The 15,371-nt window shown below is 36.5% G+C and overlaps 2 protein-coding genes across 2 annotated transcripts; both read right to left on the reverse strand.

Moving 5' to 3' along the window:
• Nucleotides 1–1,725: 1,725 nt before the first annotated feature.
• On the reverse strand, nt 1,726–7,390 carry LOC127979021 (uncharacterized). Its single transcript, XM_052584120.1, has 6 exons — nt 7,224–7,390; nt 5,898–5,990; nt 4,276–5,826; nt 3,768–3,968; nt 2,799–2,994; nt 1,726–2,719 (listed from the first exon to the last, which is right to left on the reverse strand). Exons 2-6 carry the CDS (start codon nt 5,986–5,988, stop codon nt 2,155–2,157), a joined length of 2,604 nt encoding a protein of 867 aa, XP_052440080.1. The 5' UTR covers nt 5,989–5,990; nt 7,224–7,390; the 3' UTR covers nt 1,726–2,154.
• Nucleotides 7,391–8,629: 1,239 nt separating this feature from the next.
• On the reverse strand, nt 8,630–14,533 carry LOC127979024 (NADH dehydrogenase [ubiquinone] flavoprotein 1, mitochondrial-like). Its single transcript, XM_052584126.1, has 11 exons — nt 14,452–14,533; nt 13,378–13,556; nt 13,217–13,299; nt 12,563–12,733; nt 12,235–12,418; nt 11,295–11,484; nt 10,905–11,117; nt 10,640–10,806; nt 9,487–9,568; nt 9,249–9,394; nt 8,630–9,116 (listed from the first exon to the last, which is right to left on the reverse strand). Exons 2-11 carry the CDS (start codon nt 13,549–13,551, stop codon nt 9,039–9,041), a joined length of 1,488 nt encoding a protein of 495 aa, XP_052440086.1. The 5' UTR covers nt 13,552–13,556; nt 14,452–14,533; the 3' UTR covers nt 8,630–9,038.
• Between the last annotated feature and the right edge of the window lie 838 nt (nt 14,534–15,371).

Raw genomic sequence — 15,371 nt, forward strand, 5'->3', positions numbered from 1 at the left:
AAGTTTAAGCTCTGTAACGAAGTGCTCGAATGCCTCGTGCTCTCCTTGTATTTTTTCATGAAACTTGTACCTCGCAAAAATCGGGTTTGCTTTTGGCATGACATACTCTTCAAACTTATCATAGTAAGACTGCAGTTTTTTGGATTCATCGGCTGATAATGTCCATGTATTATAAACATCTCGCCCCTTTTCACCTACCCAAAGGAGCAGATAGCTACACATGGTCTCCTCTTCCTTGTCGCGCAGCGGCCCGGCGAACATGAGCTGGACATGCTGACGAAATCTCCGCCATGCATCCGGCAAGTTTACGGAGTCCCAATCCATTTTCGGCGTAGGAACCCCTGACGAATCCATCATGCCACAATTAATAAACTTCTGACACCATGTATTATTCTCGTGTAGTCACTCAGAATAGTGTCGTACCAAGAAATAACCAAGAGCACACATGTTTGCGTCTAGCTTCCGTCTTTACTGGAAATCAACTGCCTCTCATACAGAAAGCTACCAACCAATCAACATTCAGTATGCAAATATTCACATGTGAATCGATAACATTACACAACAACAAAGAAAAAATATAACACAATAACAAAATAACCAAGACATCCTACTACATTCAGTATGACTGCTACATGAAGCTCCATACAGGAATCAAAACAGAACAGCAGCCTATATACAATCTCACTTATAGCTGAAGCTTTCTGTGACATATAATTTAAAATCATTAAGTGGGATAATAGTGCTTATCTTCAGCTGTTTCTGCAAAGCATTCCAGGTTGAAGGAGCATTGTAACGGAAGGTGATTTCACCAAATTCAACAGGTGTAGTAAAAAGAATGCTATTATTAGACCTAAGATTGTATCTATTGTTTTCTACAAAAGAGAAAACTGATAAATAAAAAGGCAACAGTCCTAATACTATAATTATTATATATTTTATATATATTTTTATAAATAAAAATAAGCCAGTGATGCTGTCTACGAATTGAGAGTGGAGGCCAACTTGATAAACTATACAAACTACAATGATGTGTAAAATACTTGGGCAGAATGGTATACAGAATCCAATGAACGTAACTTTGCTTCATGCATGTACAGAATATCTCTATAGTCTATAACAGATAAAAAGGTAGCAGAAACAAGTTCCTTTCTTGCCTTTAAATTAATAAAAGCCTTATTTCCATAATAAGATCTTAGTTTAACTCTCAGCTTTTATACTAAGTTATCTACATGGGGTTTAAAAGTGAGCTTTTTATCTAATTAAAAACCCAAGTAATTATAACATGACACTCTTTTCTGGTCATATAGAGTAATAATTTGAGGCAAATCCTGTACATTCCTAGAATGAGTAAATAACATACATTTATGTCTTTTTAAAATTAAGTACCAATTTTAATTTAAGTAAAAAAAAAAAATGGTAAAACTGTAAAGGCATCCTGCAATTTCTAATGCCTTATACTGAGATCTAGCAGTACTGTATATAACAGTATCATCTGCATAGAAATGTACAGCTACATCTACATTTGTACAAATATAATTTATGTAGATTGTAAACAACAAAGGCCCTTATATGGAACCTTGAGGGACTCCAATCATTAGTTCTGCCTCCCTTGATATAATGCCGTCACAAGTGACACTCTAATATCTAGACAGTTTTAAACTGTTCAATAGCTAGATATAGTCCTAACATACGGTAAAAGTGTTGCATGAGAAAGGAAACGAAGCATGAACTTAATCTTTTTATTAAATGTTATGGTTTCTTTTTTTATTCAAATAATGTACAATTTTGAACAGCTCTTGAGCCAAAACAGTTCTTTTTGTATATATTTGTAATGTTATAAAATGATAAAAGAAACCAGACTCAGCACACAGAGAACAGTCTGGAAACCTAACTGCAATAAACGATAGACCTAGCATAAATAAAAATAATATTTTACCCAGAAACTAATTCTGAATCACAGAAGTGTTGAGTTGTATGGATAAAACAGTTCAGTTCCACTGCCGCAAATGATTTTACCGCAGCGCTGCAATTATATTTTGATTAGGAGCACCAAAAAGCCAACATTTTTAATTACATACGACTAATGGAAAAAATGCAGTTAAATAAGAACAATTAAAACAAAAGGAGCTGGATGTCCATCGCTGATTACACCCTTCAGCACTTCTTCTTTCCATAACCCCGCTTTATCAGTTCATCCTTCCACACAGCAAAGGGTTTTGTTTCGGTCTCCTCACAATACCAGTTGCCAAAATACTGGCGATGAGTTGACATTACTCTCTCTTTATTGCACTTTCTGCACTGGATAGCCTCTGATCTTCGCACATACTTCCTGGTACAAATGCCATCTTTTTCCTTGACCAGTTTTCTCTTCTGGTAGTACTGTGTGGTGTGAGGAACAGGAACCGCATGGAAGCTCGCTGTTGGTGGTGCATCAATCTTTTGTCCATGTGCTAAAACCACCATCATTTGTTTTAGCGGAAAAGGGCTGGAAAACAAAATGGGCAAAGTCAGCATTGAGCCTGACTGGGGTTGTTCTGTTGAGGCTTCTTCTTGTGTTGTGTTGCTGCTTTCCATCACAGTGTCTGGAGGCAAGTTTGAAATGAGAGGCTTGTCGTTGCAATTATCCTGTTCTTTTATGAAAGGAACCTTCTCTGGAGCAGGCGAGGATGTGTTTGGAGGAAAGAGATCTTCCTCCTGAAACAGAGCACCTCGGCTTGTCCTGGAAAAGATTGAATGCCTTGCATTAATATTTTTATAATGCCTCTTGGCAATACCAACCTGAGGCATATCTTGCATACATCAATCGAGAAGCTTCTAACAGAGATGGGATGGGTTGTTGTGTGATTGTCCAATCCCCAATGTCCTCTAGTTTGCAGCATCCCTCACTTTTAGCCACTTGGAGGTCAGTGGTTTCCATCTGTCTAATGATAAATCTGCTGTCCTGGATTGCTTTGCCAGTCTGATGGTACAGGTACTCTAACCCAATCAGTTCACCTGAAAAGGAGTTGAAGATCAATGCACTTGAAATCAAAACATGCAATCAAAATGTAACCATGTTTTATTAAATTGATAGTTCACATGAATTGAAAATTCTGTGAAACACAAGAATGCTGGTTTTGGTGACAATTGATTTACAAGTCATTGTTAACAAATAATAATAATAATAAAAAAAGTAATACATTTACATTTATGTATTTAGAAGATGCTTTTATCGACTTACAAAAACTTAATTTAGTCACAAACTAAAATTTAAGAGAAAACTGAAAATATATATATAAAAAAAATAAAATACTAGAATAGTATGCAAATTATCCTAAAATAACAACTAAAATAAAAATCGAAGTATAAAATACAACAAAAACCATCAACCAAACAAACAAAATATACATTACACAATAAAAAATTATACTACGAAACTTATTAAGTAAGTTCACTTCAAGAGAGTTTTCTAAATACATTAAAAGTGGGACAACCCAATAAAAAATGTTTGACAGAAAGGGGAATCTGCTGAACATGCATTGAATGGGGTCAAAACTGCATGTGTTTTGTATGACCTATGCAGCATCTGGTAAATACCACTTTATCAAATAGTTTTAAAAGGGTTTAAAAATCAGTTTGAAATTTCCAGATGGATTTCATGTAATTATTATTTGTACATGTATCCCACTCTTCTTACGGTTTCCATTGTATGGTGGAATGACATGAGGGTGAGTTCCTATTTTTGGTGAGCTGTCCCTTCAGCTATGAGAAAATAATATCTAACTTACCAGTGTATTTACTTGAACTGATAGTAGACACAATGTTGTTTCCAAGCACTTCCTCTCCGAGCTGGTTGACAGCTTGTTGGAGAACCCCAATGCAAGACTGAGGTGTCTGCGGGCCCTCTGAGGCCACGGCAGTCGCTTCATTCCACCTGACCAATCCAGCCAAAAACTCAATTTGAAGAAATGTAGAACAAGCTGGCACCTCTGAAATATAATACACAATGCCATGAAATCTCTTTATATTTCACAAAGCATACTAATGTTTCATACGGTGTTCAGACATTGTGCAAACACATCATCATACACATAATTATCATAAAAAATATAAAAATCAATAAAACTGTCAATTGCAAGCATTGCAACACTGAGCTACTGCAGTGTAGACTGGTATTTTGATTATGGATGTCTACAGTAGTAGTCAGGCACACTGCCGACATAGCAGTGTAGTGCCTTTTGAGCATAAGAGACTAAAACAAACAAACAAAACAAAATTGACTGATAACTGATTTACCTGGAATGAGCTGGTTCAGATGCTGGTGGAAGGATTCAATGGAGGTGGAATCTCTGAAACATTTGTAGGTTGGCAGAAGGTGGCCTCCCTTCACCAGTGTCCCAGTCTGCTCATACAGTGGTACACCAAGAGGATCCACTAGACATGGCAGATGTTTCTTCTGGGAATCCCACATCTCAGTCATTATATTGGAACTGAAGAGAGGCACTCCTGATGAGTCCCATCCCGCCTCCCCATCATAGAGCCGAATGAGTGCTGTGATGAGTTCTTCGATTTCCCTTACATCACGCGTGGCTCGTCTACAGTGGAGGGCCAACTCGCTTCTGCTGAGGTGATGCATTAGTTCATCATCAGAAGGCTGGACGATATCGGAATTGAGCTCATTATGCTTTGCCTCCTTCAGCTGCTTCAGGTCCTCCTCATCCCATTTGAAAATACAGTGGGTGAGGCGGTCCATGAACGTTGGGTATATCTGATGGGACTCTGACGTGCAGCCCACAGAAATCCTTCGCATGAACTCGGAGATGTTCAACCTGACCTCCACGTCCTTCCATTCTTTGAATGTTTTTCTGAGAGAGTTGGACCCACAGCAGTCTCCATCAACATACAGAACTTCAGGAGGAGCCACTGCGGCTTCCTTGTATCTATTTATGACACCGGAGATCATCCCCTCAAGACCAGACTCTTTGTTTTCTGTGAGCACCGACATGACAGCCTGCCCGTGTTCATTGAAAACACTGGTCACCCAAGTTCCTGAGAAGTTCCTGAAACACTCTTTGGTGGAACCCATCTTTAGCACACGACCAAACGTCGAAGTTATGCTGGCCTTGATCTCATTCATTCTGTGAAGTACGTCCAGAGCGAACACTTGCCTCAACCAACAATGTTTGGGAAGGAGAGGCATGGCAGGTGGATCTTGAAACTGAGGAGCTTGGGCAAAGCTTCTGCAATCTGTTAGATACCGAACTGTCTTTTGCAGCCAAACTTCAGTGTGACGTTCCTCCAGTTTCTTATGGATTTGGCTGACACTAGGCCCCAAATGTCTCAGACGGTTAAAGTGAACAACCTTCATGTCACAAGCCACCTGTGATGCAAGAATACAAGGGAACTGGACTTTATGACCAATATCAAGTTGTGACACTACATCATGACTCCAGCTAATCCATTTCCTCTTGCATTTCCCACAAACCAGACGCTCGGATGCCATGAAGTATGACCCTTCCATGTCGACTACCTGCCTGAGCTCCTGGTGCAGGCCTGTTGATGTGAGCTCTCCCTTCAGGCAGTCTGAATGTGGACAGATAAGTTTCACGTTCCAAAGCTTTTGTGGCATCCAGAGAAACAATGAATGCCCAAAGTAGCATCCCATCTCTGGCTCTTCAGTTACGGTAAGAGGTGGGAACGGCGGGTACCACCACATCCTATCCACTCTAGCATAGTCCATTTCAGGCTGCATCTCAGGAGACCACCTGAACAGAGCCTTTGACACCCACCTATAATCTGCAGGGGGCAAAGTGCACATCCATCCCGAAGGAAGACAAATTCTTTTACCTAAAACAACAAATAGGATTAACTATTTGTGAACAAAAATGTGAAAAGAAGCAGAACCTTTAGTTACTTACTATATACTTGTGACAGGAGCAGCTCAGAAGTTTGTTCAGGCATGCAACACTGACCTCCAGACACAGCCTTGTCTGATCTGCTTGGCTTCATGACTTGAACAATGAAATAAAAAGAAACCACTCCTATAAGTAAAATATTGATATCATGGACTTTTCTGGAATCAAGAGTGCTGATACTGATAATTCACAGTTCTGCTGTTCTCTCATTTTGGTTAAAGGCTCTTTATTTTTAAATGACAGATTAAAGGGCTCATATGATGCTCTTTGGAGTGTAACAAGCTCTTGGTGCATGAAGATGATCTGTAAAGTTGCAAAGACTAAAGTCTCAATTCCTGGGCTGAACTAAGGACAATATTAACGGTCTTTACATTTATTTTGAAAGATGAAGCTCGCGATTATGGAAAGGGGCATTACATTTCCAACGAGTGCTTGCTGTGTTCAGCCAATCACAATGCACTGGGTCTGTTGGCCAATCAGAGCAGACTATGCTTGTCGGAAAGAGGGACTTTGTAGAAAACAACACGTTTGAGAGAGGCAGGGCATACAGGACCTACAATAATGCACAGTATTTGAAAAATAATGTTTTTTGAACATTAAAGCATGCCAACATATTCTATTACACCAAATACACAAAATAATGATCTTTAAAAAAGCATCATAAGAACCCTTCAATGTTTAAACCACATTCTATAAATTAAAAGGAAATCACAAAACGGATTTGTGTGATTTTGTTATTTTATAACTAAATATTCATTAAATTAAAAAGGGTGACTAATTAAACTTGTCAAGGTCTAATCCCAATTGAAAATCACAAAGGGGAAAAAATAGATTTTGTTCATTGAAAGAAAAATACACCTGGAACTTTTTGATTATGACAAGCACAAAAAAGAAAAGGGAAAAATGTGATACAGTTAAAATTATTATTTTTGTTATTGAAAACTATGATAACAGTAAAGTAAAATGTCCAGATAAACAGAGTACGTTACTGTGGGGAAATAAAGCGTTTAATTTGACTGGAAACAAAATCTTAACAGGCTTAATATGAAGGTTTTTTTTCTAAAGAATGTTGCTGTAAAACAATTTTTTGACAAGCTTTGCGACATTCACCAAAAGGTTTTAATATATTCTAGCTCTTATCATCAACAACGACCAGTCATCAATATTACTTTTTAGCAATTTACACCAAGAGTCGAGGAAATGGATTAAGAACGATTCGAACCCTCGTGCGTCAAACCTCTGAGGAGAGAATAACTTACTTCAAACTTCAGCATGCCTATAATAACAACCAAGTATCTTAAGTAAGTAATGAGAAACAGATTATATTACCTTTGACAACGAGACAAAAAAGCACAAATGTAAAATCGAAGCTGTCCAAAAGATGAAGCCGTTATCTTATATTTCTTAGCTAGACGTCAAAAAAGCGGGTTGTTTCGAGCGGTTTCGAGGGTTAACTGCGGTGATTGGCTGATTTCTGGTATGGTTTTCCAATCTTGTGATTGGCTCATTTCTACTTGGACTTAAAAAAATAGCATGGTAATTTAATTGCCGTCCAAATCCACATCTCTGAGTTTACAAAAAGTTAAAACAAAATTCAGTGCCTAACCCCATTTTGAGCACTCCTGAACACTGTAAGGTACGTTAACTTTGTACTTCGATGTAATTTGCATACCTATATATTTCTGAAATGCTGGAAAGTGTTTAAAATAACACTACTTCATAACTGCTCACAGTGATATTTTAAATTCATTTTAAATACATTTTGGTAACTAAAATAAATATTATGGTCACGTGAGCAACGCGTTCTCAGGTTCGTAGGATTTAACGTTATAGAAATCTGTGAATAGATCGCCATCCGAATCCATTAGTTTTATCACTGAGGTGATATGTACAATTATTTTTTTACAGACGTCCACGTGAGAAACAATTCAGAAACAACACACACAGCCACTCCCCGCGTGTATACACCGCGTCTCCATGAGAACGAGTGTTCGACGTTGAAAACAAGTTCGGGAGAGATTGGTTGGTGTCTCGTGAACACCTTTACACAATAACACATTAAAAAGTGGAATATATTTTGTCAGTGTGTTATTTGCTACTTTAGAAAGTTAACTAGTCTCAAGTTTGAGGTAAAATGCACTTGGGTTGTCGATGTCAAAACACTATATAGATTTTGTTTCAAATATTAAATACTGTTATGTAATTTGTTTACTCTTACACTGAATGTTTGCTGCCTCAATCCAGAGGAGTAGGCTATTGTATAGGGTACATTTAGTATAGGGTGTGAAAGTACATTTGAGAAGCCTGCACAAGGAGGCTAACCTAGCTTACCAAATGTTTGTTGTGGCTCAAAAACGTGTTGACTACATGCGGTTCATGTATGTCTTCTCTAATCTGTTGGCTCTTTAGGTTTCCTACTGGCACACGTCACTTACACATTTTGAAATATACCAGTTTGTGTGTAATGAATGCATATAATATACAAGTTTCAATTTTTGAATGGAATTAGTGAAATATACTTTTTGATGATATTCTAATTAAATGACCAACACCTGTGTGTGTGTGTGTATATATATATATATATATATATATATATATATATATATATATAGAGAGAGAGAGAGAGAGAGAGAGAGAGAGAAAGAGAATTCATATAAAGATTAAATGCTATTAATATCATAACAGGACTAAACATAATGGTTCTAAAAACATTGACCCCAGATTAACAAACACTGTTTCAAGTTCTAGGCTCTTTATTTCCACAAATAAGAGTTTATACAGTGTAGGATTTTCTTATCAAGAAAAACGGCATTAACATCGTAATGTGATTTAACAATTACATCAACCATAACCATTACTCACGACAAGTTACTGTAAATGAGTGATGCATCTGCTCAAACAGTTTTCACTCTTATTTTAAAGGGTCATCCTCAATCAGAAGTATGATGTTGAATCTATCACCATGGTTACTTGAAGGTTCAAAGAATTTGGTGATTAATATTTAATGTCCCTGATTTAATGTAAGAGAAACAGAAGGAGGATGCCAGCAGTTCACATATCAGTGTGAGCGAGAGATCATTGTCGGTTTTGCTTAAATAACTATAAGTGACGGGATGAGCCAGAAAGGAGGCGGATATGAAGCTTTCAAGCACGCGCCTGCTGTGTCTGTTTGAAGTCTGCGATTCTGCTCTCCATTAAAGGGCGGAAGTGACGGATCAATCCCTGAGAACAAAGAAAATATTTTATATTTGTAGCGGTTTAGATTAATAATAATATATTCTAAAATAATTTGTCTATATAAATCAAATGATCTACTGATCCTTAAAATAAAATGAAATAGAAGTCTGCCTTTACCTGAACTGGCCATGCGGCTCCGTCTCCCAAAGCGCAGATGGTGTGGCCCTCAATCTGTTTGCTGATCTCCCAGATCATGTCAATCTCTGCTGACTGTGCATCGCCTTTCACAAAGCGCCACATCATCTTATTCATCCAGTCCACTCCTGAAAGGCACAGAACATACAGACTGGTAAATATTCACTGTCATGTACCACATTTTTATACTGACAAATGTATAATGTATAGTAATTCTTACCCTCTCTGCAAGGAGTGCACTGCCCACAGCTCTCGTGCTTGTAGAATTCAATCAAGCGGGCAATAGCTCGAATAACATCAGTCTGTAAAGGGACAATGACCAAACAATCAAATAATCATACAGAATTTAAAAAGAAAAAAATTAATCCGACCTACAGTATTGTATTTCGCTAATCTCACTATTGTAAAAAATGCTTATAAAGGAATTTGAAGTGAAGAAAATGAGCATTATAGCGTTTCAAAATGGTCCATGTCCACAGAAACCACAAGTTTGTTAATTTTAGGAATATCAAGTGTTTTATTTTATTTTCTATTATTTAATTAATTACATGATGTGCTGGTTAATTAAATTAATAACAAATTAATTTGAAAATAAATTTGGGCTGAGAAGTGACTCATAGTCATTGTTGTGTTAAAAGAGAAAAGCAACTGAAAAGACATTACACACACACATATATACAGTATATATATATATATATATATGGATCACAAAACCAGTCATAAGTAGCACAGGTAAATTTGTAGCAAATAGCCAACAAAACATTGTATGGGTCAAAATTATAAATTTTTCTTTTATGACAAATTATTAGGATAGTATGTAAATATCATGTTAAATCAAGATATTTTCTAAATTTTTGTACCGTAAATATTTCAAAACTTTTCAACTTTGTTCAGAACTATTTTTGTTGCCGAAATTGAACAAAAACATACATAAACAAAAAAATATTGACAATATTATGACTTAAATGTAATACTCGATTATCTTCCTTTTTATTGAACTGTTGTATAAAATCATTATCAAATTTGCAATCATGCTGATATTCAGGTAAAAACAGCACTCTTTCTCCTGTGATATTGTTAAAATGTGTCATACGATATAAATATAAGACAAAAAAAAACAATACTGGGGCATATTTGCCATCATATCATGAATTTTAGGGGCATATAACTGCATTCTCACAAGCTACATCATGCAGTTGAGTCTTCCCACCTCATGTTTCATCAACAACTGCATGCAATATAAGATGATGTAGATGTCCGTGCAGGGCCGGGTGTGTTAAATTTGTCCATCAGAACTTTCTCCATAATTGATTGCACCAAATGAACAAGTTAAATCAACAGCACTAATTATTTTACAAATCGACTTTACTCACTGATTTATCCATGACAATAAGGGCAGCTGTGCCAAGACCAGTCTGAGCCTGAATGAGGGCATCAAAATCCATGAGAACGGTGTCGCACACATGACGTGGAATTAATGGCGTGGAAGAGCCACCAGGAATAACACACAGGAGATTATCCCAACCACCCCGCACACCACCTAAAGAGATCATATCAATTAAATCTCAATAATCTTCAAGATCGGACATGATTAGACCATGAACAAACATTTCCATGTACAGATGGAATGAGGTGTACCTGCATGTCTTTCAATGAGCTCCTTTAGAGGAATGGACATCTCTTCCTCCACTGTGCAGGGGTTGTTGACATGGCCGGAAATGTTGAAGAGCTTCGTGCCAGAGTTTCTCTCTCGGCCAAAACTCAGAAACCACGTGCCCCCACGACGGCAGATGGTCGGTGCCACAGCTACCGTCTCAACATTGGCAACAGTTGTTGGACAGCCAAACACACCTGCAACAAGATCATCTCAAATTTATCACTGTTAAATGAATAACACTTAAAACATGTCACGTATACAAAATGTAATGCAAAAATTAGACATATTAACACATTAAAAAACTGTAGCTTGTATCATTTCATTCATAGAAAATATAATATCAAAAACATTTCCAAACAAAGCTCACTTACCCACATCAGCAGGGAAAGGGGGTTTCAGACGAGGTTTTCCCTGTTTTCCCTCGATGGACTCGATCAGCGCCGTCTCCTCTCCACAGATGTATGCTCCCGCACCGCGCATCACAAACACGTCAAAGTCATAACCTGAGCCGCATGCGTTCCTGCCAATCAGCCCTGCTGCATAGGCCTCGTTGATGGCCACCTGAGAGAAAGCACACAGAAACACATGAGGTCAATACATTATCTCCATCAACTACAATGTAGTAAATTCGAACACATTTATTGAAATAAACCCCTTTGCAGGGAAGGTTTGACATCCAATCAATTCTAATAATGTCTGACAACACTAACAAAAGGAACACATACCACATACAAGAATGTGATAAAAAACTTCATCATTAAATGCATGATTTGAATATTTTTATTAAATAAAGTATTTGAAATATTTACAATATTATATGATTTATAATATTTCTAAAAGACTATATAGTGAAATATTAATAACAAATACTATACTACTCAAAAGTTTGAAGTAATATGCTTATCTGGCAATTAAATTTTTTATCATAATCATTATTTATTATTATCCTTGATGAAAATAAAGAAGAACTCCACTGATTAAAAATACATATATTTTGTAACATCATAAATGTCTTCACTGTCACTTCTGACCAGTTTAGTGCATCCTTGCCTAACATACGCATGTAATTCTATCAAAAGCAAACTTTTGAATGGTAGTGTAATATGACAAAATTATAATATTAGCTTTTATTTATTGATATACTGTTTTCATTTATTAATTAGTATTCTGTTTTTTAATGTAGCATTTTGAAACCGCCTACGATGCATTAAAATATTGCCTCTGTTGCCAACTCATTAGGTTTTGGAACTGAGCTTTCTTTAGAGAATGAATTGTGTTATTCTGTGAGGGATCACACCCTTTCTTTTTCACCTGCAGGTTGGACGACTCATTGTAGAACTCTCCACGGATGTAGATGTAGGCAGCACGTGCTCCCATGGCCCTGCCAGCCACCAGACAGCCCTCAATCAGCTTGTGAGGATCATTACGCATGATCTCTCTGTCCTTGCAGGTACCGGGCTCTCCTTCGTCAGCATTCACCACCAGATATTTAGGCCTGAGAGGGTGAAAAATAGATACTCATATGCTTCTGTATGACCTGATTTGATCCTAATGAAAAGAGCTTTTACATGCCTTTACATCTGCTTTTGCAGAGTCTTGTGACTTATGAAACCCATTAATTGTTGAGATGCAAACCTACCTGCCATCACTGGGCTTGTTCATGAAGCCCCACTTCATCCCTGTGGGGAATCCGGCACCTCCTCTGCCACGCAGACCTGAGACCTTAATCTCATTCAGGATCCAGTCCACTCCTTTATCCAAAATCTCCTTGGTCTTGTACCAGTCACCTCTCCCCAGAGCACCCTTCAGCCTGAGATATATGGACAATTCACCACATTAAACACATGCACAATGCTGACAATAATGCATGCATATATGTGTGTGTGTGTGTTACTTATAAATTACATTTTTACAATTGCACTTATAATAAAGTAAAATTTTAAATGTTTAATAGATCACAAAACACCAACATTAGAAAATACACATATTATGGATTATGAAAATACATCTTACGATTAATAACACACAATTCTGAGAAGAAAAAAAACCTGAGTGCATGATATAAACAAGCTATTCTAAGTGGAAAAAAGTCAGAATTTAGAGAAATACACTTGCAATAGCATGGAAAAAAAGGTTTGAATTGTAGATTTTGTAGAAGACTTACAATTATTTTATAAATACATTGTTTTAACCCTATAAGTCCATGGAAAAAAAAACAAGCTTCCATAACAAATAAGGAACATTCAAGAGTAAGTTTAAGTCCTGTCTTTAAATATAATTTCATATTTTTTACCTCCAGTCATGTCGCCCATACAGGTTAGTGAATATTCTGTCCTGGTCAGCTAGAGGTCCGAATTTGGTCTTCTTTGGTGTTTCCTGGGTGACGCACACTGATTATAGCTCATTTCCATCGACCATCAATTATGCAGACAGTGGATTTGAGTAACAAGTCACCTGTTGAGCTGTGCTGCTGTTGAACCGCACCAGCGTCATGGAGTTTGGGGGAGAGGCGGTGTTGGCGGCTGCAGTAGTGCGTGATGCAGCATATACAACCACAGAAACTGGGGCACGTGAAGCCCCGGTGCTCAGAACCCGGCTAAGAACGGGACAGCCGAGACAGGACAACATCTTATCTGAAAGATATGAAAGAACCAATGAGCACGAACCGTCCCATAACAACCAAAGCTGTATCACATGATGCCGTTTAATAACAACTCCAGTCCTAATGACCTTTACTCTTATTGTTAACTAAAACAAACTATTAAAAAGTGTTTTTTGGTAATTTAAATTAAACTCAATTTAAATAAATTATACTGTAAATATTACATTAAAAAAAAAATTTAAATCTATATGACAATTAGAAATGTTGCTTTGCCAACTTACTAATGAAGGAACAAAGATACTAAAAAAAAAGATAGAAATACCAAACATTTATCATAACAAAATTGTTAAACTTATTAAAAAATAATAATAATAATAATAAAAGCTGAAGATATATTTGTAAAATGAATTACATTGTTATTGTTGTATTGAATGTTTACATGTTTTTTAAGAACAAAACGACCAGGGAAGCATTAAACAACCCAAAATAATAGCAGTTTCTAAAATGTATTCACAACACAAGCTTTTGAGATTCAGTAATGTAGAATAATCCATACATGAAGTAAAAAACCTACAAATGGATCAACACTTCAGACAAATTTTACTAAGGGGACAGTTACGCAAGGCAAAAGACGGGAAGATTAAAAAGTTGACGGCAGCAATAAACACACATCCATGTAGATCAAAGAAGCCTCCATATGATATATTACTGCATAAACACACAAGCCAAACTCTCTCAGATATTAAAAATGTAACTCGTCCCGAGGTGACCTCCAGATTCACGCTCTTGACATCTGAGGGACTGCAGCATTGCACAAAGATAACGCTCGGATATATTTACAGAAGGTATATGAGATTGTCAAAAAATTTAAACTGTCAAAACCTTGATTTGCAAACAGATATATCAAGTGAAAATGCTGAGCTTACCTTCGTGATCTCCCTGGATCAGCGTTATAAAATGTACAGCGGAAGGAATATAGCGACCGACCCGGATGTAATAACAGCTTTGACCTGTTAGGAGGCGCTGTTGCGCAGATAAATATATACAATTAAAGCCTTCAAATACGATTAATATACATTCCTTCAAAAATTAACGAGAGACAAAATTTAAAGACGGCAACCTGCTGTTTACACACACAAAATGTATTGTTAATAATTATGAGGTAACTGTTAGTTCTCTGTCTTTGAATAGCCTATCATTAATAATTTTCTAAAAGCGAGATCCTACAGCTGAAAATAACAACCTATGTGTGTAATATTCCTGTTAAAAGTATGGAAAACTGTTTGGGAATCAAAATCTCTAAATATACACTTACTGATGCAATGGTCCCTCCTTTTTAGACAAACGTAATAACAGTTTTATAAGAAACCCATTTAATTTGGGATCCAATCCTCCATGTAAATCATAATGGTTTAAACTTCATTGTATATCTTGTCATAGCATTTGGACATTACCATGTATGTATTTTATTAAAGTAAAAGTGGGTTTTTGTTAAATGTGAGCCGAAAACATCACAATTAAAAGAACAAAAGACTTAAATTAAACTACTTCAGTCTGTGTGCACTGAATTGATTTAATACACGTTTTTTGAGATGAATTACTGAAATAAATGATTTTTTCCACGACATTCTAATTTATTGAGAAGCACCAGTATTAATAGTGCTTGTAATACATGTAACTTTTGTGACATATCACTTGAACATTTATTTTTCTATTACCCTTTATCTATTTCATTTTGGGTTGACTTCAAAATAGACATAAAAAAAAAAATTTTCGGACCACATGATATTTTACTTTGTTTTCAAAACCCATATTTATCCGATAAACAAAATTACATAATTAATCT

The sequence above is a fragment of the Carassius gibelio genome, chromosome B19, assembly GCF_023724105.1.
Source record: "Carassius gibelio isolate Cgi1373 ecotype wild population from Czech Republic chromosome B19, carGib1.2-hapl.c, whole genome shotgun sequence".
Lineage (NCBI taxonomy): Eukaryota > Metazoa > Chordata > Actinopteri > Cypriniformes > Cyprinidae > Carassius > Carassius gibelio.